The sequence below is a fragment of the Puccinia triticina genome, chromosome 2A, assembly GCF_026914185.1.
Source record: "Puccinia triticina chromosome 2A, complete sequence".
Taxonomy (NCBI): Eukaryota; Fungi; Basidiomycota; class Pucciniomycetes; order Pucciniales; family Pucciniaceae; genus Puccinia; species Puccinia triticina.
Window position 1 is genome coordinate 4122099 of NC_070559.1, and position 22508 is coordinate 4144606.

Sequence of the window (22508 nt, forward strand, 5' to 3'; positions counted from 1 at the left end):
TCAGCAAGGAAACATCCCAGGGTCCGTTGGACCACCTTCCGCTGGCGGAACAACCGCTGTCAGCTGGGCACAGACGCTGATCACCAAGATTCTGCCTGGTGAGTTGATACGTAGCTCTCTGCAGCCTACATAAGTAGTGACTGTTATATCTATGTATGTACACAGAATTAATCCCCCGCATGTGCAAGCAGCAATCCTTCTCTTTAAGCATCTCCACCAAAGCCCAGGTAAGCACCTCACAATTTTCCACTTTTATTTGAGCATGTGTCTCATTACCATCTTGCCTTTCATGTCCTCTTAAAGTCATCATGCCATTTAACATGTGGATGGTCTTTTCCGCTCAACTTTTGCTTTGTATATTAATGGCTGTTTTAGCTATGCAATTTTTCACCAGTGAGTTTTTATTTTATTTTAATCCTTCAATGTACCAACATCCAAAAAGACTGATGATATATGCAACCTTCAAAAAAGTTCAAAAGTTGTTCCAACTCGAAGCCCAAGTTCTTGCTGGCCAAGGACATACCTGACATCCCACATTCTGTTTCTTGTTCTTTTTCCTTGTTTGCTTGACCTCCCTTTCCTACGACTCTTGTACAAATTACTTTTTTTCCTTTTACGTCCCTTGTATATACATCCTTGTCCACTCCAGCCATCCATCCAAGCAGCAGCCCATCTTACAATTTACAGAGCTATTTGGAGCCAAGCGTTGCATAACCAAACATTTGCAACTTGGTACAATGCTTATTAAATTGAGAGAGAAGCGAAGTAGGTTACAATAATCAGAACAAACGGTACATGTCGCATTAAAAACGAATCAAGTCACAAGAACGTCTGATGAAAAGAAAAAGAAAAAAAAAAAAACATCAATATACCGTAATCGATACTTCTATCGGTCTACATACTTTAGTGAGACAGGTTGGTTTTGTGAAGTTTCTCTGTTTTTAAGAGCAGCACCCCAAGCCATAAAGCATAATGATACAAGGGAAAGAGAAATTTTCAGTGCAAATCAAACATTCTTTAGCGTGCGAAAAGAAGGGCGAAGAGAAAAAGTTATTGTAAGGGTTCGGTGGTAGTTGACAATCGAGAGAGATGCAAATAAACACTGCAGTCCAGATGGGAAGGTGGTAATCGGCCGCGGTTCGGAAATCAGCCAACCAAACACTCAATCCAAATGAATTAAAAAAGACTGACTCAGTCCCGTATCCTTCCATGGATATCAACTTCAGGTTTCCCCCAAAGTACTGAGCATAGAGACGCGCGATCGACAGACCATAACCTGTCCAACAAAGCGAGCAGACGTTTGCAGTCAATATTTGTATGACCAGAGATGTTGAAGACGGGAGAGGCTGGATAAGGAAAGCGAAGATAGGTACCGAATCCAGCCATAGGGGCTTTGAAATCCGTGCCTTCGAAGTCTCGGTCAAGTCGTTGCGCTTGGGCGGTCGTGTACATGTACGTCCATACCAAGCCGACCGCACTCCTGGGGATCCCTCCCCCCTCGTCGGAAATCTTGATCGTGATGTCTTCGGCACCTTGCGCGACGATCACTTTGATCGGCGGGAACTCGTCAGCATCGACCCCGTGCGTCTCAACCACGGCTCGCAACGAGTTCTTTAGCACTTCAAAAACCATGTGGTTCTGGAAAGCAAATGGAGATGTAGCATCAAGTTAGCCAACCCCTTGCTTTGATTTATCATAGGCGGGGATGATGGGAAAGATGTAAAAGGGAACGAAAAATGCTTACCAAATGACTCGGTACGTACATAAAGGCTAGGTCTTTAGGACAGACTAATTGGACTGGCGGACCTTTAAACAAACCATAATGTTCCTCGCAAATGAACAGAGCGTTATCGATAGCCTCGCGACAGATTTGGTAGACGTTAGTATTTGTGCATATCACGCCGACGTAATCGGGGTGAGGCTCGAGTTTATTCAATGCGATATGCTGGCCGATGAGCACACGTATGCCGATCCTAGACATGTAGAACCGGTCGAGGAAGGTCTGGACAGAGCGGTCGATCACGCTGGGGTTTTGGGAGGCCTTGGCGCTCCCACTCCGGCCGGGCCCCGCTAGGAAGTCCTTGTATTCCAGAATCCCTTGGGCTACCGTTGTGACGACGGGATCGTGTCGGCGTTTGATGACTGAAAGCGTTTGGGTAAACTTCTCGTTGTAATCGTGTACCTCCGGAGGCCAGACCACATCTCCCAGATCGACATAATACCTGATGGTAATACCCCTGTTGTTAGCTGTTTCTGCATTACATTCTCAACGAACGGGGAGAGTTCTTACCTCTGACTCAAGCCCAGACGCTGCTTTCCTGTGGTATCAATTAAGGGACGTTGCATGTGAGGTGGCAAACTCGGATTCGGGGTCAACGCTGGAAGTGGGGCTCCTTTTGTGAACGCTTTTTCGAAGTGGGCTATTAGCTCGGGGGGTAATTCTGGCCTGGGAAAGTTCACCAGTTCCTGAGAACAAGAAATACAGAAGAAAATCAGCCAATCATAAACGCGCAAGCAAGAAAGGCATGATAGAATAAAAATCAGCTATACAAGTGAGTTCAAACTGACCTCAAAGGACTGTGCGTACCAATCCCGAACTTTCAAAATGCTCGGCATTTCATTGAGACGATTGGGCAGCTCGTTAAGTTCTTTGACCCGATGGGCCAATCTGATCGGCAGTTCCTCTAGATTCGTGTCAAGCCCCAGGTGGAATGGAATGACGGGAAGTCAAGGAGGATCTGTTAAGCAAGGTGAAAAGGTTTGAAGATCAATCACTCTCACTCACCATGTAAAAACTCGCTGGCCCTCATCAGCGTGCCTGCCGAAGGATTCTGACCTGAATCAGAAATCGGGATGATGGCGAGAAGGCGATAGTACAGTTAGCTTGCGCAAGCCCAGCACAATTGATTTTTATTCCGTTCCAGAACCTACATACCAAACATGACCATTTGTCGCAAAGAGACCCCAGTCTGTATCGGGAGAAAGAGATCGACTCCGATTAAAACTCATGCAAGCGAATTGAAGGGTAGCAGCTTCACATTTAATAGAGCAGAGAAACGGCTCAACTTGTGGGAAGCTGGCAAAATGACTAATCTTGTCCTTCAACGCTTGTGTCAATTTCCAACCGGACATCCTTAAGAAATTTTCGTTCGGTTCAATTTAGAGACACTGGCGCATGTGGAGAAGAAGCCGGGCGGGGGAGAACGGATCAGTTTGTTCTAGTAGGAGAGTTCAAGTCAGCAGACCATTGACGTCAAGAAACTTACGGTTGAGGGTTCAGCTTAACAAGAACCGGGGCAAGTCGGCAGCAGTTGGCGGGGGGCCGGCCAGACGCGGACAATTGACGCACCACAGCACGCAATTGATGTGTATTTATGGTATTCAAAATTGCATATGCCACTGTTTACATAAAATCATAAAGCCCATTTTGGCTGGGAGATGTCAGCGTGCATAAAACTTAAAGTGACATCTCCCAGCCAAAATTGCAGTTTATGATTTTATTGTCTTTTTCATGAACCTTGGACCGGTTTTTTTTTTTTTTTGCTTCATTGTATGGCTTTATTTTCACTTTTAAGATTAACTTTGGGCTCAGTTATCCCACATCTCCCTTGTCATTGTAGCTGGTGTAACAATCCCGGGCTCCGTCGGCCCCTCCGTTCAGGCTGAGGGCAGCAGCTCAGCACCATGATGAGGGGTAGAAGGGGTACTTTTGTGGGTCTGGTTCCAAATACGAACTCGCTTTTTACTGAAGTCTACTCCTTGACTGTCTTCTGGAGGGTAGTGGCTCTGGGGCGAGATTTAGCCTTGGGCCGCATCTGACACCTGTCAAGAGTTATATATAAAAAATATGGGATCTGCAAGGATCTACCACAACAATTATTTTTTGAAAGGGTCCAAGCTTTTTGAAAAAGACAATATGTAAAAAAATCTTATGCAATTTTGAATACTATAAGATGCCTCAGGCAAATGGGAACTGGGCGGAACAGTCCCGTCGCGGTCAGTCTCGGCACTGATGAATCCGGCTCCAAATCTTGGTGGTTGATTGCATAGAAAACTGTACTAACCTGGGCGGAACAGTCCCGTCGCGGTCAGTCTTGGCACTGATGAATCCGGCTCCAAATCTCGGTGAGGAAAAGAGACTGGAGCCGGGCGCGGGTCCGACCAGGTTATGTAGTCTAAACCTAACCGGTTGATGATGACTAAGCACCGGTTAGGTTTAGCTTCTAAGTACATGATTGTGCTAAAACTCTGTTTATGTAATCTTGGCACTACTGATTCCACCGGAGTACTCTAACACCCCCCCCCCCCCAAGATTACAAAAACTACCGGCTCACACCTAGCTGATCCAACGCCCCTGTCATTTTCGTTGGTCCCAATCGCTTTGTGAGCACATCCGCCAGTTGATTGTGAGTATACTGGTCCACGAGACGTTGATATTGTTTTCCCTTATCAAGTCATTCACAAAATAGAAGGCTCGCCGGAGATATTTTGTCTTCTTTTTTGAGGTGTTGTCCGTCGCAATGAGTATAGCGGCCTCATTGTTGCAATGCATTGATAGCTTAGGGCTAAATCCAATTTCTTCAAAGATATTGAGTAAATGTGCCAGTTGCTGAGCACCCTCCGAGAGAGCAAGGTACTCAGCCGCACAAGTTGACATTGCCACAACTGTTTGCCGTCTAGAACCCCATGCTACACTGTTTCCGCCATGAGTGAGTAGATAGCCCGTCGTTGACCGCTCGTGCTCTCCGCCCCAGTTTGCATCCGTCCAAAGATCCATGCCGCCGTTTCCCGCCCTGTACACAAGGGCCCTATCCGCCGTTCGTCCCAAATATCCAATTAACCAGTCAAGTGCCTTCCAATGTTCTTCAGACGGTGCCGCCAAAAACCGCGCCAATAAATTAACGCCATAAGATAGATCCGGTCTGGTACCGCAGGCCAAGTACATGAGAGAGCCAATCACCGACCTATACTCAGTTTGATCAATAGGGTCTCCTGAGAAAGTTTCAAGATCGGATTCAGGTAAGGGGCAGTGATGGGGCAGAGTCTTCCGGTGATATGTCGCAACAATTTGATTAGCCATAAGTGATTGGGCAAGACGGAGATGAGGGCCATCCCAGGTGAATTTGATACCCACGAGTTGCCAAACATCGTCAGACCATTTAATTTCAAGTTGCTTCTCCATTCCATGCCGAAAGTCAGCCAGTAATGTTTTATCCGAGGACACCGCAAAGCCATCGTCGACGTGAAGCCAAATAATGATGAAATGGCCCACACGCCGAAAAAGATACAAGGAAGGTTCAATTTCACTGGCCTCGAAACCAAGAGACTCAACGGTTTTCTGGAAGAATTTCCGCCAGCAGCGGGCTGCTTGCTTGGTGCCGTAAAGTGCTTTCTTGAGGCGCATAACCTTACCCTTGAGTGAGGGAGTGATCTCAACCGGAGTTTGTATATACACCTCTTCCTCAATCGGGCTGTACAGGTAAGCGGAGCTCACATCAAAAGTCGCCGTGTGGAGTCGGTTTGAGATTGCCAGGGAAATGAGCAGGCGGAGCGTGTTGAGCAAAGCCGTTGGCGCGTAGGTCTTGTTATAGTCCTGTCCCATTTGTTGATTAAATCCCTTCGCAACATATCGAGCACGGTACTTCTCAATCGAGCCATCCGGTCTTCTTTTGATCGAGAAACCCCAACGCGCACCCAGCGCTTTGCAAGCTTTTGGCGGGTTGGTTGGAATCCAGACCTCCAACTGACCAAATTTAAGCATTTCGTACTCTGCCGCCTCTCGCCATAGTTGAGCATCGGGTCCGGCAAGAGCTTGCTTCATTGTTTTTGGCAAGTTGTGTTCCGCATTGGTTGACAGAAGAGATAACTGTTGACGTTCTTCCTCCGCGATTTCAGCTGTCTTTTCTTCGCCTAGACGGAGCATGATTTGCTTCAAGATCAGATCCACTTGATTCTCTGCGGGTTCTGGCGTTGCGACTAGGTCCGGGGATGTTTGCGTCGGAGTCTTCTGAACTGGCAATTTTTGGAAATCTGGAAAATTCACCAAGCTCGAATGGACCATCCTTCTTTCACTAGGGACCCAAAACAGCCATCCGGTGCCAGAAGCTGGATACCCAAGCAGTTGACCTTCGCGTGCGCGCTCATCAAGTTTCTTCCTCTGCTCTTTTGGAATGTGGATTATTGCTCTTGCTCCAAACGGGAATAGGGTCGCAGCAATTGGCTTAACCTTGTAAAGAAGCTCGAGGGGTGCCTTGTCTTTTGTCCGGCTGTTGGGCATTCTGTTATGGAGGTGGGCCGCCGTCGAATAAGCAAAGCTCCACCACTTGCTGGATAACTCACTTGAGTGCAGCATGGTGCGAGCCATATCACCAAGGGTTCGGTTGACTCGCTCAGCCTTACCATTCTGTTCCGGTGAATAAGGAGTAACAGGTGCTAGAGTGGTACCAATCGCCTCCAGCTGCGGCTTAAGGCTTTTGGTATACTCGAGAGCGTTGTCACAGCGAAGATAAGTCGGGACTTTTCCAAGGGCAGTCTTGAGATGTCGAATCCAACCCATAATCTTCTCTGGCACGTCACTCCTATTTTGCATTGGCGCGCAGAGGGTGTAAGTACTCGCATGATCTCTCAGGGTGACGAGATACCGGCAACCGTTGATGTCGAGATTGAGTGGGCCTATAACATCGGACATGCAAAAATCGAGGGGCTCATCACGGGGAATTTGAGTCTCCATTCCCAATGTCTTCTTATCGAGGCTCTTCGACTTTGCACACTGCTCACAGAAGAACGATTTCCAGTGTACTTTTACATCCGGATAGTTGAGGCGGAGGAAGTGTTTTACCACTTCATCGGAGACGTGGCCGAGGCGAATATGCCAAACGTAAGGGTCAAAAGACGGCAATTGAGAAACCTTCTTTGATTGCAGGATAGCACTGGTCTTAAGGGACCAACAATAGTTATGGAATACAGTCTCATAGCTATTGTTACAAGGATCTATCAACGTCGCCTGAGTACCATCATAATTCAACTTCCATCCTGACAACAGCAATCGGCCAGTGGAGAGAATAATACCATCGACGCCTGGACAGTGGTAGACATCGTCAATTTTCAGCGGTCCCGTCGGTGTTGGGATTGTCACACTTCCAATTTCGGAGACCGAGACATTACAATCGGAGACAGCCAAGTAGAATGTGCAAGGACTAGTCAGCTTCTTCTCGGCTCTGAACAGTGGTGAGTCGCCGCTTACGTGGGCTGAGGCACCCGAGTCGAGGAGAACCCCATCGGAGACGTCAGGGATGTTGACTTGGCGTAAACGATTGCCATCCGGGCGAGGGGGTGGACGGTATTTGGAATTCTTTTTGTTGTAGTCGGCATCTGGCGGGCTGATTTTTCCGGTTGCAACGTCCTTCCAGAAGTGGCAGCAGTCTGGATACCAATGTCCATCTTCACCGCAGTAAATGCAATGAGTGCCGTGCTTTTTCACCAGTGATTCAGATTGCCCTTTTCCCTTGAAGTGAGTTGCTTTTTCGAGGGAGAGAGTCGTTGGTTGGCGGACTGGTTGCGCTCCTGCTCTGCGTTGGGGGGCCACATAGCGAGGTTGATGTTGGAGCGCATGAATACGGTCCAGATCCATGGCCATTGGGTCGGAAGTACTGGGCAATAGAGTTGGCATCGGACCGCCCGTTTTGTTGCGCAGCTTGTTCGAGGCAAACTGTAAGATTGTCATCACATCATCGAAGGGCGGGGCCTCCTTCTCATTGAGTTGTTGGCTGATATTGAATTCAAAGGTCATTGGATCTACGCCAATCGGTGGTTTGAAGTGGGATTGGAGGAAGATTCCGAGGGCTTTGTCCCAGGTGATTTTGAGTTCACCGAGTTCTGATTTCATTTTCGCCCAGACAGACAACGTTGCATCCGAGGCAGGCGACGGATCCTTGACGAGTTGAACAAGTTGATTCAAGAGTTCGATCTTGCGGCGACGGTCAGAGCGGGAGCATTTGGTTCGAAGCAGCTCAAAGATTTCTTTAGGGGAAGACAGCTTTGAGGCGTCAATAATATTGCCAAGGGTGTCGACAATAGTGTTGCGCATCAGACTTGCAACAGTCGACGCTTCCTCCACAGATAAGAGGGAAAAGTTGTCCAATTTGGCGGTGAAAGGTTCTTGGCAAACAAGGACATGGCAGAGGGTTCAATCGATCGCGGCCTCCCACAAAGGGAAGTTCGTTCCTTCGTAGACCAGAACGGGTTTACGAGGGTTGAGCTGGTGGTGGACTTGCATCGGCTTGTTCAAGAAATTGTCCATGACCATTTCTTGACGGGTCCGAGAGCGGGTAACGACGGGGACTTGGGCTGGTTGAGCTTGCGCTTGGTTGAGACGCAGGCTGGCGATTTCTTCTCAAAGCTCTTGGAAGAGCTGTTTTGCTTGTGCCGGGGTGATGTCCTGATCCATGTCGTCGCTGGATGATGGAGATGAGGGGAAAGTAAAGGAGTTGGAAAGCTGGTTTTGTGATGTGGAGGGTTGGTTGAGTAGGGTTGATCTTCGTTTTTCAATCTCAGATTCTCAATTCTTCTTCTTCAATTCGTCGTTAACTTCTTTGTAACGTTCCTTCTTCTTATCGATCCAATTCATCCAGGATCCGAACTTAGGAGCGGGGAGACAAACAGCGCAGCGAGCAGGCTTTTAACCTATAAGATGCCTCAGGCAAATGGGAACTGGGCGGAACAGTCCCGTCGCGGTCAGTCTTGGCACTGATGAATCCGGCTCCAAATCTTGGTGGTTGATTGCATAGAAAACTGTACTAACCTGGGCGGAACAGTCCCGTCGCGGTCAGTCTCGGCACTGATGAATCCGGCTCCAAATCTCGGTGAGGAAAAGAGACTGGAGCCGGGCGCGGGTCCGACCAGGTTATGTAGTCTAAACCTAACCGGTTGATGATGACTAAGCACCGGTTAGGTTTAGCTTCTAAGTACATGATTGTGCTAAAACTCTGTTTATGTAATCTTGGCACTACTGATTCCACCGGAGTACTCTAACAAATACCATAATTTGGTATACAAACATAAATACAAGCAACTGACTTGTTCAGACAGCATAACCATTTCAAGGACATGATTCTCCAAAATCATGAAGCTATAAAATGCCAGTCCATTTAAATAATAAAAAAGGTGAAACACATCAAGCCCAGAGTTCAGTGAGGGCATAGTGGATGACTTCCTGTCAAGCCTGGGAGCCTCCCAGATCTCAATTTACACAGCCAAAATCTTATTTTCAGGAAAAAGGAAAATGTTTTCATATAAGGTGTTCAAAGTTGAAATCATCAAATTTTTGAATCATAAAATCACAAAATCATAAAACTTTTGGGTGATAATTTTTTATGTACCATTTTCAAACTATTGCTCTGTTTTGAGTGTTTGGGTGGTGCATATTTTTTCTGCTTGAAATTTTATGATTTTATGGTGTTATGATTTAATGCAAGTCAACTTTGAACACCTTAATAGTAAGCCTGTAGTTTGTTGCTTTCATGTGTGCTCTTTTTTGTTTTGACAGGTGCCTTAATTTAGGAGTCATCTAGAGCTCTCTAAATGCTGACAGGAAGTCATCCACTAATTAACATTTTTTGTTGAGCTTAGGATTGAAATCTTGAACAGAATCACTGATCAAGGTGAATATTCACCCTTCATGAATTTGGGAGGAATTCCCTTTGTAGAATACCAGCCAAATGTTTTTTTTTTTCATTCATATTTTCTCTTTTCAAAGCAAAGACTAGCACATTGGATTGAATTGATTTGAGTATTTGTATTCGTATTTGATTCAAGTCAAATAATGCCTGGGCAAATTTAAGCTTGAATATTCAAATAAATTCGAATAATGGCTCAAAGGGGCGCGTAGAGGGCCAATGCAAGCTTTTCTGGGGCCCAAAGGCCCCAGATGAGTTTGAAAAGGCCCAAAAGTGGGTCAGCTACACTAACCGTAGCTTTTAGTGTAGTGTAGCGCAGCGCAAATGCGCTCTTTTTTAGCGTAGCGTTATCACAATTGTGCGCATCTGCGCTGCACTATGCGCACATCTGCGCTGACGCTACGCGCACAGGGTGCAAAGCTATTTTAGCTTTTAGCATAGCGTTAGCACAGATACATTTTAGATTTTAGCGTAGCGTTAGCACAGATACGCGCAATTGCGCTAATGCTAAGCACACAGGGCGCAAAAGAGCGCGCGCTACGCTGCGTCCGCCACTATCAAAAGTGCATCCGCCACTATCAAAAGTGTGTCCGCCACTATAAAAAGTGCGTCCACCACTATCAAAAGTGTTTCTGTCACTATCAAAAGTGTGTCCGCCACTATAAAAAGTGTGTCCGCCACTATCAAAAGTGTGTCCGGCACTCTGAATAGTGCGTCCGCCATTATGAGATATGCCTCCGGCAATATTATAAGTGTCTTTGGCACCATTATATTTTTGACGGATGACCTCCTCAAAAATTTATGGCCCAGAAATGGGCCAAAAGAAGTCAAAAACACAAAAAATGTAATTTTTTGGTGTTTTTAATGTATTTTGGAAGTTTTTCCGTTGAATATCGGCGGAATCCCTCCCGGTCAACAACATAGCACAACTGTTGACCGGGCGGAATCCCTCCCGGTCAACAGTTATGTACAACTGTCTCGACTGGGAGGACTTTCTCCCGGTCAACAACATCGCACAACTGTTGACCGGGCGGAATCCCTCCCGGTTGACAGTTGGGAGGGAGTCCTCCCAGTCCCGACAGTTGTATATAACTGTTGACCGGGAGGGATTCCGCCCGGTCAACAGTTGTGTGATGTTGTCAACCGGGAGGGAGTCCTCCCAGTCGAGACAGCTGTATATAACTGTCGACCGGGAGGGATTCCGCCCGGTCAACAGTTGTGCTATGTTGTCGACCGGGAGGGAGTCCGCCCGGTGGATTAAGTCCGCTTAGGGGGTTAGTCCAAAAGCTATGGCAAGATGGTGAATCGAGTAATCTGCTTGGCGTCATGGGCAGCCCTTTGCTCGCAGCGTGGCGAGTTGGGGTCCTATGTGGAGTCGTGATCTCGTAGGAAGTGGTGGCAGTGGTGTAACTTCGTTCGGATTCTTCGTCGGAGCACAATATGAACGATATACATCCTTTGTTTCCCTTTGCCCGCGAAGGTGGAGGTGAAAAACATTCGGATATTGAGGGGAAGTTCAAGCTGCCACCAGTTGGTGAAGCGGGTGCCACTGGGTTAGCATTCGCAAGGCGAGACAGTATTTGGCGGCCGGCTTCCACTCGGAATGATGCAGTTTGTCGCCCGTTGGTGTCCCGAAGAGCAACACGTGGCTCTGCGCGGATTTCCCTCTCATTGTTAGACATCTTTAATGCAGATGAGTTCTCGATGTCCATCTTGAAAGCCTTTCGTGAAGAGAAATTGCAAGCCGTAGACAACTTCCTCTTCTTGCTTTGGGACGGATGCGATGAAGGTAGTGACGGTAAGCGTGAAGGCAGACCCGCGCGTTTTGGTAAGACTGAGAAAATTGGCGACTCTTTGGTGACTGTTGGATCTTTGGTCGCCGGCAATTCCTTGGTGCCTTGTGAGGAGCTGCGCAAGACCGGTGCATAGCCCTCTGACAATGGAATAGCCAACTGTGTCGAATCATCTTCTTCGTTCTCTTTGACGGCAACCTGCGCCTTCTTAGGGTGTCGACCGGGAGGGAGTCCTTCCAGTTGAGACAGTGTATATAACTGTTGACCGGGAGGGATTCCACCCGGTTAACAGTTGTGTGATGTTGTCAACCGGGAGGGAGTCCTCCCAGTCCAGACAGTTGTACATAACTGTTGACCGGGAGGGATTCCGCCCGGTCGCCTGTTGTGTTGCGTTGTTGACCAGGGGCAGGAGGGATTCCTCCGGGTCGTGTTATGTTGTTGACCGGGAGGGATTCCTCCTGGTCCACGCGGGTGGGTGTATGTGGCAGGGAGGGATGCCTCCCGCTTGAAAGGGTGCCTGTATGTATTTAGGTGCTACTGCTGTGCCAGCTGAGCAGCTCCAAACTAACTGTGCACAAAGTTAGTGTGGTGGCTGGTGTGGCTAAGCAGAGTCTGAACATACTGCTTAGGCTGAGCTTATCCATAAAAATACATGGATTCAACCAGGAATAAAGCTGGAAAAACTCAGGTATGTGACATTGTATCAGCCTGGATCTGGCATGTCAACTGACACCAGTTTCTCAAGTTTTTTTCATAGTGTTGGGTGTACATATTTTTTTCACCTCAGAATTTTATGATTTTATGGTGTTATGATTTTATGCAAGTCAACTTTGAACACCCTAATTATGGTATTCAAAATTGCATAAGATTTTTTTACATAAAATCATAAACTGCAATTTTGGCTGGGAGATGTCACTTTAAGTTTTATGCACGCTGACATCTCCCAGCCAAAATGGGCTTTATGATTTTATGTAAACAGTGGCATATGCAATTTTGAATACCATAAATTTGCTTTTTATTTTTGTATGAAATGTTCTTATGACATGCAATTTCTATTCAAAAATTGTGGCATAAGATAGAAAAGTGCCAAAGGCATGTTTCATCTTGAGCATTAGGTGGTCTCAAAGTTGGCCAGGTGCAATTCAACTTGCATGCACTTTTGCAAGTTGGCATTCCAGTTTTTTCTTGAACCCCAAGTTGCAAAAGTGTATGCAAGCCAAAATAATAGTAATTTGCCCACCAGGCCTGCTTGATTTTTTTTTTTTTGCCAGATGCTCCTGACCAAGCCAACCAAAAACATCGCCAAAGATATGATTGATTTAATATTTCAAAATGATAGTATGTTGGGTATTAGCTATTTGGGTGGTGTGTTTAATTCGAGTTCTAGTTTTCTGTGCCAAGCAATAGGGGTGTTCAAAGTTGACTGCATAAAATTATAAAACCATAAATTCATAAAATTTTAATCTGAAAAAAATGTGTAACACGCAATCACTCAAAAAAGAGCAACAATTCTAAAATGGTACATAAAAAATGATCACTCAAAAGTGTTATGATTTTATGATTTTATGATTTGAAAAAAATATGATTTCAACTTTGAACACCCTTAATGCTATGTCCAGACTCCAATTGTCCAGACTCCATTTGTCCTCAATTGCGAAGGATCGGCCAGTCCGATTGGCGTCCGTCGGATCGAATATCCGGGCCAAAGAGGTGATTTTTAATGCTGGCCCCAGCCATTTCCAGAGACATCCTCATCCAGATGAACTTCCTTCAGCACGAGCCCTAATTATTTGCATATGAAAGGTTATTGTCCTTAGCCCTCATCATCCCTAAAGATGTCTTTCAGCCAAGTCCCACAGGTAGATGGAGACTTGTTCGGACCAGTCGATAATCAGCGGAAACATGCGGTAGCACCACTCTCCCTGTTCGGCCATGGTTGTGCTCATCCCCAATCACCATTACACATCTCTGATGGCTCTCGTCACCGTCCAATTGGGACCAACAAATGGTACACTCAACTCCTACTGACACCCAATGGGACAGATCCCATCTATCCTTTGCCTTATGCCCTGGCCTTTCTGGATGGCAACTCCGTTCTCTCTCGCCGCGCACGCGAAGGTTCCGAGCCTTTGGTGGGACTCGGCATCATTCACTCCACAGCAGCCCAGAGAGTCTTTGGACCACCTGTCGGTCAACAATCTGATTCCGCCGTGCGATATTATTATAATCCCGTTGTGGTTTCCGTTTGTCTGGGCGCCAAAGAGTTCAGCCAGTCGAATGTCGTACCAATAACGTCCGATTGGTCTGAATTGACTGTTCAGTTTGAGCTATCGTCGCCGGCCAATTTATTGCCTCCCAAGTCTAGCATATCTTTTCCTGTCTCCCGAGGATCTGCTTTTCTGACGGCTCTGTATACCGCCCTCACTCCGACTCTGAGTTCCACCCACACCGTCAACTCCTTAGAATGTGTCAATGCTGGTGAAGAACATCACCTCTTCGGATTTCGTAAGCATCGTCTTCGCTACAACGATGGCTCGACTTGGTTAGTCTATTCGCTCGGTGAACAGAGTTGCTTCACATCCCACTTGGACCTCCGAAAAATCACCCCCACGGATGTCGGACATGCTCAGGCTTGGTCCGGGATGATTCAACTCGTCAAGATGAGTGATCACTATGAGCGACAACTAGGAGAAAACTCACACCGTGAGAGTGAAGAATTTGTCTACGACAATGGCATTGGGGTTTGGACCCAAGCCGCCACACTGAGATCTGGACCCATCGGTACAGGACAGTATTCGTTCGACTGGAGTAAGCTCACATTTCCCCGTGGCTGATTCTCCACTCATTTTCGTCCGAGACTGCACGTCAGTAATGCTTTATGGTTGATTGCAGTCACCAACGGGCCGAGGTCCGACTGCGTGCAACCGTTGATGTTTGCCTTGCCACATCATGTCGAAGCCCTATTAGATCCAAATATCATTGTGAGGCCGGAAATCAAAATCCAATCACGGGTCACTGGAGTCATGCGTCTCTGTCGCGCACCTAGATGGACATTCAAGGAAAACGTCGAGGATCTCAGAAGTTACGGTATCAAGCCTTATCATCTACCAAACGGCCCTCCACTCTACGACCCCTTAAAAGTGGACCTCTTGAGACAAGTCATGGTCAAAGAATTGGACACCGATTTCGACGCAGAATCTAATTTAGACAGTTACTGTAAGACATGCTGATCTTTCAGACGTCATCTCAAGGCTGAGTATTTCTCAATTGTTTTGCCCGCAATAGATTTTTCTGGGAAGAAGCTCGCAAAACAAGCTTTACAATGTCTCACGGCTTCGTGTGTTCTACAAGATCAAAATATGGCGGCCAGGTTTGTCGCAAAGGCCAAGAAAAGTTTTGATACTTTCCGTCACAATCGTTCCAAAGCGGCCCCGTTGGTATACGAAAAAACTTGGAAAGGTATAATTAGCTCGAGCATATTGCGCACCGGAAACAGGAATGATGATTTTGGAAACGGGGTCTATAATGGTGTGGCAGATTCCACTTAACGCTGTCGGCAGTAATACAACACAACCTAATCTCTTGCTTTTGGACGCTTCGACGCAATAACAGATCATCACTTCCATTATGCCTATTTCATTCATGCGGCAGCGGTGCTTGTATATCACGATCATTCTTACTTGCACTCTGTCAGAGACTATGTGTATGATCTAATCCGCGATGTGAACAACTCGGATGAATCCGACTCCTATTTCCCGTTGTTCCGAAATTTCGATTGGTTCTTGGGCCACAGTATGGCGACTGGACTCGATACCAGCATGGATGGGAAGAATCAAGAAAGCTGCAGCGAAGATGCAAAGTGAGTAAATGCTGTTGAGTTGGCGGAAAAAGTACCAAGAATCTGATTGCAGCTTCAGCTTTCTGTATGGCGTAAAGGTTTGGGCAGATGTCACTCAGAATCCTCGCTTGGGTGCATTGGCCGACTTGCAACTCAGCCTCCTAAAAAGGAGTGTAAATCACTACTATTACATGAAGGAATCAGACACGAACGCACCAGCGTGCTTCAAAGGGAATCGAGTGCCTGGAATATTGTTCGAAAACAAGGCAGATTACACAACATTTTTCTCCGTAAGTCTTTCTGTTCAAAGCTCACATTCACATGCATACGGATGGCTCAATTAGCTGACGCTGGGGGCGGAAAAAGAATGAAAAAGATGCTATCCACATGATACAGGCAAGTCTCTCCAGACTGGCGACTTTCAATCGACCAAGTATATTTCTGAACTGCTTAAAAATATCTGTGAATACTCGGTCTCTCTCAGGTTATCCCAATCACTCCCATCACATCCTTCATGCGATCTCCTGAGTTCATATGGCAAGAATGGACCAACTCCGGTTCCCCTACAGAAAACACGAACCAGGTCTGTCAGATTGCTACAAAGTTGACCAATGGTGAGTACAAATAGCTCCTCCACAGTTTCCGTTCTATATGGGGCAAATAGCTTGATTGGAACCTCATGCTATCTAGGATATCAAACGTTACTCTTGACTCAATATGGCATTGTGGACCCAAGCTACGTCTATAACATATTCGTCAAGAAGCTATGGATGTGTCAAGAGATACCGCTAGATGACGGGCTAAGCTTGAGTTGGATACTGGGATTTTTGATCAACCAAATTGAACTGAATAAACTAGATATGTAGTGGAAAAAGTTGTTGAACTTCAACCTGGTGATCTTTCTTGCAGCAATTAAAAGTAACATATTTTTTATCTACCTTTAAACTTCAAATAGATTGCCCAAAAATGAGATCATGTTCAGTAATGTAAATGCGTGAATAAGGAACAGCAGCACCACAAGCTGATGCAATAGCACTTGAAAAAAATCTCCACAATGGGCCTAGTGAACCCAATGGACATCAACTCCAGGACTCCATTTGAAGTACTAAACACAAAAATTCAAATTCATGAGGTTACTAATCCTGCAGTGTTGTAATATATATTGGGAAAAGTGTCAGCTGAACACTGAAACAATCCCACTTGAATCTGTTTGACAAAATCATCAAGCCCAACCAAGGGAATGACAGAGCCAACAAAGGGTAGTTACGTTACGTTGCGTTATCCGCGCAATTTTGGTAATGTAACTGTCACACGGCGCCTGGTACAGGCAGGCGGGTGGGCACTTGGTGAGGAAAAAAGAAGTGCTGAAAGACTAACGGCGAGGAGAGTCTGAGTTGGAAGTATCTTCTGACTTCGAAAGAATGCGTTTGATAATCGGACTCTAAGCTAGAACACTAAGAGGGGTGCGGAGTAACAAATACACGAGAAGGCAACCCAGAGTGCTGAGAACTATAATCTTAATTTGATGAGGAGGGAGGAAATCATACAACGAGCGGCTGTACATATAAGGACGCGCACACAGGTGGGTATTGCATACAGTTCCGAATCAGAAAGATAGCATAATGAAAAGGACAAAGGGAAACCGGCGGTGCCTGTCGAATCCTGGGTCCTGATAGTGTAGTGGCTGCAAGCTGACCGTAAGCGAGTCAAGGGGTGTTTGCTTTGAGGTCATGCGCCGAACAAGGTGACACTGGAGTCGAGACTTGAAATAAGATCTCGACGATACCAGTGAGTTGCGCTAGTCGAAAAATGGTTGTGTGACTAGACGCGTTCGAAGATTCCGATTGTACTAGTCGAGCATTGGTTATTTGACTAGATGCGATGGTTGAGAATCTTGGAAGAAACAATGAAGCGAGGCGTTGATTAAAGTCGTTGGATGAGTGGCCGAGAAGGTTATTGGCCGCGACCCTTAAGAAGATCAACAATGCGTCTGCTGTCTAAAAGTCCTTCTGTCGTATGACAGTAACTACCCCCGTTATCCGGGGCCTCCCGTTACTTTACTAGTAACAGGGTCATTTTAGGCCCCGCGTGTAACATAACGCGCCTCATTTTTGAGGCCTGTTATCGTGTTATCCCCCAGATAACGCGATAATGGACCATTTAAGGCTTTTTAGCCTCATTTTTTGCCCGTTCTCAGGGGCTCCGGGCGCCCGGATAACACAACAAGCATAAAAAAAAAAACGGCTTAATGTGGTGCAATAACGTAATTGCACCGCCGTTACGCGTAACACGTAGATATCACCAAAAATTCTATTACGTTACCGTTATCTACGCGTTACGCGCAGCGTAACTACCCTTTTTTGACAGAGCCTTATACCCCCAGCAGTATCTAATCAGGACTGTTGGATCAATCTGCCAGCATGAATCCAAATATCTCAAGTTTTCTCATGTTCAACAACAGATAAAAATTTGCTTCAGATGCAGTCTGCAGACATTCACAAGCACTATGGTTCTACCAAACAAATCTGCACATAAATTGCCCAGGGTAAAACAATATTGTTTTGACTCTATGACCAACCAACTAAGAGTATAACCAAGGCTGATACCTTGAAGCCAACACCTTTGACTTGATTGCAGGTATCAATCCCAACTCAAGGGAGATAATGTAAGGCTGTAACCCAAACCCATGCCCCGGGGTCCAGAAATGATGTAACCATTACAATACATGTATTGTAGTGGCATATACAGTGTATTGTAATTGGGGTCCGTTACACGCTGATTGAAAAGTAGTGTAGCATATTGGCGCACAAATGTGCTACCAATACAATGTATCAAATGTGCCAATACATCATTTCAAAGCTCAATGTAGCACATTGAGCCTCTTTTGCAGTGCTGCTAAAGCCTATTATGTATTGTAGTGGTGGCACATTGGCCCCTTGTTACATGAATTTGAACAAAACTGTAGCACATTGGTGTGCTGTTACATGAAGCAAAAATTCCTGTGTAACAGAGCGGGCACACATTGCAATACCGTTACAGTGTAACGGTGATACATTAAGATATGTTACAAACCGCTACAAATACATTTATCTGAATGGTTACATTGTTGGGTCCAGGGTTTGGGATGGCCTCTGGAAATTCCCCAAAGCCCGGTGTGGTGGCCCCTCTTGTGGCCAGCTAGTCAGGACATCACCGCTGCCAGGATTATCAAGACTTTGCCCTCAAGATCTCATCATCAAGGTATCAAGAACCCAAACCTCAAGATCCTTTCTCATCACCCTCCACCTTCAACTGCCCCCCCCCTCTCTCCTTTTCCTTCTGTCCATCTTCCCATCTCCCTTCCTTCTCAGTTCCCCATCCCTCTTCAGCTTTCTTGGTCCTAACACAGCGCCTGCTGTGGGTTTATTTCCTTGTTTGTTTCTGGTTTCTTTTCCTTCTGTTTGGTTTGTCTGTTTTGAGTGTTTTCTGGCTTTTCCTTCCTTGCTTCTTTTCTTTCTTCTCTCTGCCTCTTTTCTTTCTGACTCATCACACTGTTTTTTCCTTTATTTTCCTTTGTGTTGTTTCTTTTCTCCTGTTTCTCTTGTTTGTTGTGTGTGCGTGCGCGTAGCGCGCGGGAGGATGTGATGAAATGTATGTGACAGGTCGCCTCCAGGAGTCCAAGTTTGCCGAACTTGGATGATGGGACTCGGGAGAGGCATGGCATTCTGATCCCCAGAATACGGACCATCACGAGTTTATAGATCCATTGTCAGAGTTCCAAACCTTTGAGCTCAGGTTGCCGATCACCTTCATCCAAAGTTTCAGATCCTTCTTTTCCTTTCCCTTAAGATCACATCCCTCTAACTCTCTTGAAACAACAACAACCGCCGCTGAGGATCCAAAACCCCGGCAAACATCTCAAAACCACCACCACCACCACCACCACCACAAGCTATCCTTGATCCTTTCAGCGCTCATCTCTACAGACCATTCATACAGAGGGCAGCCTAAACAGCACCCATCCCCTCACACGACTGCCGCCACTTAGCACAGACAGGAGTCCCTCACTGGGGATTGAGGAATATGGGGGGAGTGTGCAGAAATGACACTTGCTTGGGGTTTTTGACTTTTTATTGGGCAGCTTGTATTCTTGTATGCGGAGGATTGACCATCAACCCCCAGAGAGAAGAGCAGGATTCCGCCAACCTTGGCACCTGATTGGTGGGCTTGGACCCTACCAACGGCTGAAAAGGAGCTAGCGCGGGCCCAGAGAGCCCTTTGGAAAGGTGAAAAGTGCCACACCATGGAGCAAGAGCCGGATTGGGCCGTGAAAGGAGAACCCCTGGAGGCCACACCCAGAGAAGGGAGCAGGAACTCACCACCTATGTGGTTCCCAAAAAAATAAATTCAAGTCAAATAGCAACACATTCTTCTTGTCCCTGTCACCAGGAAAAAAAAATAGTCACTTGATGGCAAGTGACATGATGCAGCTTTGGTTTCTGCTCCAGAGCTACTCCAGCGCTGCTCCAAGTCTGCTCCACCAGCACTTGTAGAGCTTGCAGGACTGCACCAGAGTACTCAATGTGGCACAGTCAGCTGATCCAATTTTTTTCCCAGGAACAGCTGATGCTAATCATAAGCTGAGCAGTAGGCATTGACTGAGCCTGGGCCAAAGCTGAGAATTGGCTGAGCCTGGGCCACAGCTGAGCATTGGATATTCCAAGCCTGAAACAAATCCAAGTGTCAGCTTGACCAAGAATATTCCAAATCTGAGCATCAGCTTAGTCAACAATGGTCCAAAGCTGAGCATCATCTTGGAAAAGGCTTGTGCAGAGCTTAGGATCAGCTGGGACAATACTGTTCCAAAGATTAACACCAGCTGGGCCAAAATATTTCAAAAGCTGAGCATCGGCTGAGCCAATGCTGGTACAAAGCTGAGCATTGGCTGAGCCAAGGCTGTTCCAAAGCTGAGTATCAGATTTTTTGAGACTATTCAAAAGATTAATATCACCTGAGCCAAGGCTGTTCCCCAGCTGAGCATCAGCTGAGCCAAGGCTGGTCCACAGCTGAGCATCAGCTGAGCCAAGGCTGGTCCACAGCTGAGCATCAGCTGAGCCAAGGCTGGTCCACAGCTGAGCATTGTCTTAGCCAAGGTTGGTCCACAGCTGAGCATCAGCTGATCCAAGGCTGGTCCACAGATGAGCATAAGCTGTTACAGGAGTGGTCAGACTCAGAATCTGAGCATTGGCTGGGCCAAGATTTATCCAAAGCTGAAAATCAGCTGAGCCAATACTGGTCCAAAGCTGAGCATTGGCTGGGCCAATGATAGTCCTAATCTGAGTCTAAGCTGAGCCATGACTGGAATAAAGCTGAAAATAAGCGGGGCCAGGACTGGTTCTGATCTGGGCAACAAAGCTGAGCATTGTCAGCCTTAAAGATACAACAAGTATCCAAAAGACTGCAATAACTTAGTAAATAATAATTATTATTAAATTATTATTGCAGATTCAGATTCCTCATCATAAATTAAGGGGGGTCACCCACTCAAAGTACCCCCTTATTCCTATTCCTTCATGTACTAATTGTATAAATAAGAATTGGCCACAGAAAGCGCCCAAAATTAGTATTACATACATAAACTTAGTAAACAAACAGTGTACATAAAATTAAACTGTTATACATTAATGAGTAATATTACTCGTGTAAAAATACCCCGTGAAAGTATTATGTAGACTTCTACAGAAGCTCTTTCACATGACAATTGGTTATAAATATGTCATGTGACAGAGTCAGGGAAATTAGTCTATTTTAATACAATTAAAATACCCACAGCCAAGCCCTTTTCACGGCTACGACCCAGGATACTCCCATAGGGAGAAAAGGACTCAGTGTTTACGCCCACTGAAGTCCCCTCTATAAATAGAGGTCTATTTGGCCCTCAGGAAAAGATCCCCCAGACCATTCACCGCCCATAAACTGTAAGTTGCCGTGAATATTCTCCTCTGCTACAGAGGTAGCCACTTTTCCTTATAAACCATCCCCAGCACGTAAAATCCACTGGATTAAACCCTTTAAATCATCAAAAATCCCTTATTAGCATATTTAAAGCTTTATCCTTATAAGTAGTTGCCGTAAGACCACCGCCTCTGTCAAGCAGCCAATCAGTTTAAGCGCTTACCACCTACTTTTCCGCCAAATTAATTCCCTGTAATTAATAATTACATATTATTAATTACATAATTAATCCCTCCTCTGTTACAGAGTGTAAAAACCCTTGTAGTGGCCATATTTGCCACGTAACAAGCTTGGTAATTTAAATTACCAGTGTTTATATCAGCACAGTTATAGTGCTAGGGCCCAAAAACCCTTATTTTGACGGGTTTTTTGCCCTAAGCTTCATAAACAGAGCTGTCAAGCATGAGCTGGGCACCAAAGCTGAGCATAAGCTGGGAGCTAAAGCTGAGTATCAGCTGACCAGAAATGGGGATCAGTCGTGCCCAGTGAAAACTGAGGATCTCCTGTGGAAATTCTTAAACTGGTTAGATGGTGGGTAGATGGTGGGTAGATGATGGGTAGATGGTGGGTAGATGGTGGGTAGCCCGCTGGAGCTGGCATGATGTCACTTGTCATCAAGTGACTATTTTTTTTTCCTGGTGTGTGAGTGGCCAACTGTGTGTTCAAACTTATGGTACGTGTGCTGGTGATTTGAGGCAAAAGTTTTTCAGTCAGTTGTTCATGGACATAGAAAAAGGCAGACAATTAAACCACATGCCAGAACCAGATTGAGGTGCCCCTTCAAGTTCTCTTTGAGAGAATGATTGACCCCATACTCCATCAATTAGGATACTCCTTTCTCTGCAACATGGCCAAAGTATGGAATGAACGCCTTGTTGATCAAAAGCAATAGCAGTGAGTAAAATCTCATCTCTTGAGTGATGTCCTTCAGGGCTTCATTCTCTTTGGCATTTGTACCTTCTGCCTGGGGATAGGGGAGAATTGGTGGTAATGGTGATGGAGTGGCATAGCCTTGGAGTCGGGGCACATTGATTGCCTTGCCATTTGAGTTATCTTCAGGTCCTGCGTTCCAGTAGCCTTTCTCTGGGGTGGAGGGGGAGGGGGAGGAGGATAAACAAAACAAAAGTAGGTGACAAAATACAGATTCTGTTGCGTTGACATTTTGCCAGCAACACCTCCACAGTGACTGCAGCTACTTGCGTAGTCACT

General features: G+C 46.1%; 3 protein-coding genes across 3 annotated transcripts; 2 read left to right on the top strand and 1 right to left on the bottom strand.

Annotated features, from left to right (window-relative positions):
- Positions 1 to 1050: 1050 nt before the first annotated feature.
- PtA15_2A423 (uncharacterized protein) lies at positions 1051 to 3132 on the bottom strand (the record flags this gene model as incomplete). The annotated part of the gene is made up of 9 exons (XM_053166444.1): positions 1051 to 1102; positions 1192 to 1276; positions 1374 to 1638; positions 1745 to 2222; positions 2291 to 2466; positions 2569 to 2684; positions 2786 to 2836; positions 2936 to 2969; positions 3067 to 3132. The coding sequence occupies 9 exons, from the start codon at positions 3130 to 3132 to the stop codon at positions 1051 to 1053; spliced, it is 1323 nt and encodes a 440-aa protein (XP_053017665.1).
- An 8145-nt stretch (positions 3133 to 11277) lies between these two features.
- On the top strand, positions 11278 to 11603 carry PtA15_2A424 (uncharacterized protein; the record flags this gene model as incomplete). The annotated part of the gene is made up of 2 exons (XM_053166445.1): positions 11278 to 11296; positions 11368 to 11603. 2 exons carry the CDS (start codon positions 11278 to 11280, stop codon positions 11601 to 11603), a joined length of 255 nt encoding a protein of 84 aa, XP_053017666.1.
- A 1699-nt stretch (positions 11604 to 13302) lies between these two features.
- Positions 13303 to 16171, top strand: PtA15_2A425 (uncharacterized protein; the record flags this gene model as incomplete). The annotated part of the gene is made up of 8 exons (XM_053166446.1): positions 13303 to 14275; positions 14360 to 14683; positions 14753 to 14995; positions 15080 to 15326; positions 15385 to 15595; positions 15672 to 15701; positions 15790 to 15919; positions 15996 to 16171. The coding sequence occupies 8 exons, from the start codon at positions 13303 to 13305 to the stop codon at positions 16169 to 16171; spliced, it is 2334 nt and encodes a 777-aa protein (XP_053017667.1).
- Between the last annotated feature and the right edge of the window lie 6337 nt (positions 16172 to 22508).